This window comes from Oratosquilla oratoria, chromosome 2 (assembly GCF_046742065.1).
Source record: "Oratosquilla oratoria isolate Oo_2021 chromosome 2, ASM4674206v1, whole genome shotgun sequence".
NCBI classification, from domain to species: Eukaryota; Metazoa; Arthropoda; class Malacostraca; order Stomatopoda; family Squillidae; genus Oratosquilla; species Oratosquilla oratoria.
This window is the reverse complement of record NC_134778.1, coordinates 85,991,564-85,996,563: the sequence shown is the minus strand read 5'-3', so window position 1 is coordinate 85,996,563 and position 5,000 is coordinate 85,991,564. Positions and strand designations below refer to the sequence as shown.

At 35.9% G+C, this 5,000-nt stretch overlaps 1 protein-coding gene across 2 annotated transcripts in view; it reads left to right on the top strand.

Moving 5' to 3' along the window:
• Positions 1 to 5,000, top strand: part of LOC143040864 (uncharacterized) — a 50,552-nt gene that overhangs the window by 34,660 nt on the left and 10,892 nt on the right. The window contains exons 5-6 of one of the 2 annotated variants that reach the window (XM_076212311.1): positions 96 to 191; positions 1,431 to 1,680. In XM_076212311.1, coding sequence (XP_076068426.1) covers positions 96 to 191; positions 1,431 to 1,680 — 346 coding nt within the window. Of the gene's footprint in view, positions 1 to 95; positions 192 to 1,427; positions 1,681 to 5,000 lie in introns of both variants that reach the window. The other variant, XM_076212309.1, reaches the window with a different exon arrangement.

The window sequence follows — 5,000 nt, the reverse complement described above, 5'->3', positions numbered from 1 at the left end:
AAAGCTATTCTATTCATCTTGGTGACACCCCTCACATGCGAAAGAGCTAAGAGATGATATTATCTGCACAATTAATGTTAGGTTTCTGTTAACAGGTCAAGTTCCTGCTTCGAGGCCAGAAATGGGCTGTGGATCACATTGACGTGGAAGGATGGCGTCCACTCAACCTCCCTGATACCCCCGTCACGACGGTAATAAAATCACCCAAAGCTCTTCTGTAGAATCACCATACAAAGACACAGTCTGAGTGCGCAGGCCCACTAAGGGTCAGCAAGATACTTGTTGATTACACCAACCTAATTTCATTAACACTAACCATGTCGGGTTGATATCAAGTACCACAAGCCGTCGTGCCCTCTTGTGTACATCCCCTTGTGGTACAGTTGGTAGTGTCCTCGGCACGTGGTAGCCTAGTGTCACACGACCTAGGATTCGAATCCCGCAAACAGAGCTGCATAACATGTCTCTGGGGATAGAATCACTGGTAATCGGCGATGAAATGTCATTCTAAAGATGAACGGACATCTTCATAGGGGTGTGTACGAGTACATCCCTAGGGGGCTTCATTCTTACAGTGTGTGTGTGTGTGTGTGTGTGTGTGTGTGTGTATTCACTTGGTCTTTTGGATCACGTGTTCGACTCGTGATCGACAGCTATTTCCCTCCTGGAAGAGAGCTCAGAGCTCGTAGGTCCGATCTATGGGTAATGCTATGACCTTTCACGCACACACACCCCCAACTCCCCGCCCACGAGAGTCAGAGTAACGACCCGAAGCGCAGCTGTACCGAAATTAATTTCGGCCCTGGGCAGGATTCGAACCAAGCACTACGCGCACCACCATGCTAGTAGTTCATCGTTCTACCAACTGCGCCACCGTGTGTGTGTGTGTGTGTGTGTGTGTGTGTGTGTGTGTGTGTGTGTGTGTGTGTGTGTGTGTGTGTGTGTGTGTGTGTGTGTGTGTGTGTGTGTGTGTGTGTGTGTGTGTGTGTGTGTGTGTGTGTGTGTGTGCGTGCGCGCGTGTGGGTGCGATTGCGTATGTATGCATCCCTTGACCAGTCTCACAAGTTTTATGACCTGAGGATTTCCCCTAATATGTTGGTGTCTCACATTTCGAATTCCTTTTCCCTGCAAAAGTCGTATTAATTCTTTACCACATTTTAGTTCTACTTATTTCCCACACAGATATCTCGTATTTCACTGAAGCAGATTAAAGAGTTTTAATAATGAATGATTTGTCTACAAATCTAAAAACTTCTTGAGGGACAGCTTTTGCATAATTCTAATAATATTTCTTTACGAGCTTATTTACCTTAGATCGTAAATCCAAGGAATAATATGGGGCAATATATATATATATCATTTTCTGGAACAAATTCCGCCAGGTTAAAATGAACATATGAAGATTGAGTTCTTCACATCCTTTTCAGCAGTTGAGTCCCAGCGTCAACACTACCTTACCCGTCATAGTGAACCCTGTGGTAAACACGACGGGCAACGCCACCAACTTCTCCAACGTCACAACGGCGCCAGCACCGACGAACGGCAACGTTACCAGTCCTCCTTCGAACACGACGGACAATTCCAGCGCTTCTTCTGTCGTTAACTCTACGGCTAGCTCACCCGTTGCGAACGTCACGCCGAGCGAGGGCGACGAGATTGGGGACCAAAGCGGCATTTCGGGTAAGTAATTTTTTTTAAGGTCAGTGGGTTACCAGTATATGTATATGTATATGTATATGTATATGTATATGTATATGTATATGTATATGTATATGTATATGTATATGTATATGTATATATATATATATATATATATATATACATATATATACAAATGTATATATATATGTATATATGAATGTATATAAATATTTATATGTATACATATATAAATGTATATATATATATATATATAAATGTATAAATAATGTATATATATATAATATACATATATATATATAATATATATATATATGTATATAATATATATATGTATATATGATATATATATATATATATATATATATATATATATATATATATATATATATATATATGCATATGTACATGTACATGTACATGCATATGTATTTGTATATTACAAAGGATTACAAAGGCGGAACATGCCGACAGGAGACCTTTTGGTCCCTAACTAGGCCGGATGCGAAAAAAATATATATACAAATGATAATGAAATATATAATGATATAAATAATAATAAATAAAATAGATAATACATGGTTATAGTTAAATGATAAACAAACAGGTAAATAGTAAATAATAGTAAACTGAAAAATGATAATAAATGGAAATCAAGCAAACAAAAAATAAACAGACAAATAATAACAAACAAATAACCAAATAATATAAAATAAATGGTAGTCATTACAGCATCTTGCTTAAATGTTTATCTAAACGAATCTTAAAGCTTCGAACTGAACTACATTGCACTGCCTCTGCAGGAAGTTTATTCCATTCATTAACTACACGGTTGGCGAAGTTGTTTCTACCCACTTCCAAATTAGATCTATTTCCTGACAGTTTGAGACTAATATTTCTTGTCTAATTCTCATTCAGTGTAAGAATTGTGTCACTTTTGATGTTGTCAATCCCATTTAGAATCCTAAATACCTGTAGCACGTCACCTCTGAGTCTACGTTTTTTTAGGGAAAACAGATTCATATGTTTTAGTCGATTTTCGTATGATTCATTTTTTATAATTGGAATCAGTTTTGTGGCTCGCCGTTGTACTTTTTCCAATCTGTCAATGTCTTTAATGAGATTTGGTGATCATACAGAAACAGCATATTCCAAATGTGGACGAACTAATGTATATGTATATGTATATGTATATGTATATGTATATGTATATGTATATGTATATGTATATGTATATGTATATGTATATGTATATGCATATGTATATGTATATGTATATGTATATGTATATGTATATGTATATGTATATGTATATGTATATGCATTTTTTTTTGCAGAAACCACCGGGAAATTGAAAAAACAGATACCGAACGTTTTCGTCTATTTAGACATTTTCAAAGGTACAAAAAAGCAATACAGAAAGAAACAATAAGTACATAAGAAGACAAGGATACTCGGAGAGGTCCCATGTTACATTTTATCACACACAATTTTGTCAATGATAAAATTGTCCAATTTAAATAAACCCAAACTCAAGTTCATGTTATTTCCAAAATTTCTTTTTATAAAACAAGATTCAATAATATTTCTTTCTATAATATTATTACAAGAAGTAATTATTTTAGAATTTCCTCAGTCCATATTATGACCATAATCCCTTTGGTGGACAAATAATCCACTGGACACTTGCCCCGTTCTAATACTATATTTATGTTGGCCTATTCTTTTTTCTAAGCCTTTGCCAGTTTGGCCTATATAAATAAAATCACAGTTTTTACATGGTATATTATAATAATTACTTCTTGTAATAATATTATAGAAAGAAATATTATTGAATCTTGTTTTATAAAAAGAAATTTTGGAAATAACATGAACTTGAGTTTGGGTTTATTTGAATTGGACAATTTTATTATTGACAAAATTGTGTATGATAAAATGTAACATGGGACCTCTCCGAGTATCCTTGTCTTCTTATGTACTTATTGTTTCTTTCTGTATTGCTTTTTTGTACCTTTGAAAATGTCTAAATAGACGAAAACGTTCGGTATCTGTTTTTTTCAATTTCCCGGTGGTATCTGCAAAAATAGTTTATCACGTGTGTTTTGTGATTTCTTTGCATGTATATGCATATGTACCAGTACGAAATAGTGAGAGAGTGAAAAATAGTGGAAACATTTCAAAATAATGCGCATCAGCAGGAAACAGTATGGAATGGTTTGAAACGACGAGGTTTTATTCTAATCCGACGTCATCAAAAACGAATTTATCTGAGTTTAATGGAACGCAGTCGTCCACGGCAACAACAACAACAGCAACAAGAACAACAACAACAACAAGGGCAGCAAGAACAACAACAACAACAACAAGAACAACGACAATTACATCAACAACAACAACAACAACAACAACAGCAGCAACATCAACATCAACAATAACAACAACAACAACAACATCCAATCGGCTACTAAAGCCAACTTAGGGGAAATTGCTCGAGCTCAGAGACTTCTGGGGGAACTTGAAGACCTAAGTAGGGAGGCCAAATGCCTTACGCTTAATTAGGAAAAAAACGATCCCTCTAATGAGGCCAGGATCTTTCTGAGAGTGGAGCTGTTGTCCCTCCAATTTGGGCTAAAAAAAAGTCTGGTTTGAATGGTTTGTTTGCAATCCTGACATTTGGTTCAAAGTTCCATTTGTCATTGTTTGTTTTCCTTCATACTGCTGTTTGTATTTGAAAAAATATTCATCAAGACATTTTCAAATCCTTTCTTACTTGAATCACATCGACTAGCGGTGGCATAATTCAAGGTTATACTTCAATTTAGTTAATGAGATGTTTAAGTGATAGAATCACATCGTGCTTGCATACTTTTCACAGCAATATTGTAGTTGAACCTTAATGGTCTACTCCAACCTGAAGGACTCTGAGGCCTCTATGCCTCGGCATGGTGGGGGATAATATTCGATGGTAGTTATTTTGTCTGAGTAATTCAGCCATAGGCAGATAAAGAAAACAATTACAAATAATTCGTATGCATACATAAGCAACAGGTTAGAGTTTATTGGACACAAGGTTTAGCAACTCGAGACGACTTGCTCTTTCGATCCCTTCTACTTCCGAGCTCAGACTCCCAAAGGAAAGCGAACATAAACACACACACATTATTTCTTTCCTTGTTACTTCTATCTCTTTCATAGGGGGGACTTTCCCTCGTAAACACCGTTTTAAAATGCTTGCTCATAATTTTTGCCATTTCTATTTCCTCTGTGTATTCAGCTCCTCCTTGTCGTAGTCTCTAATTCTTGTTTGCTTTTCAGTTTGTTGTTTACAAATCTATAAAATA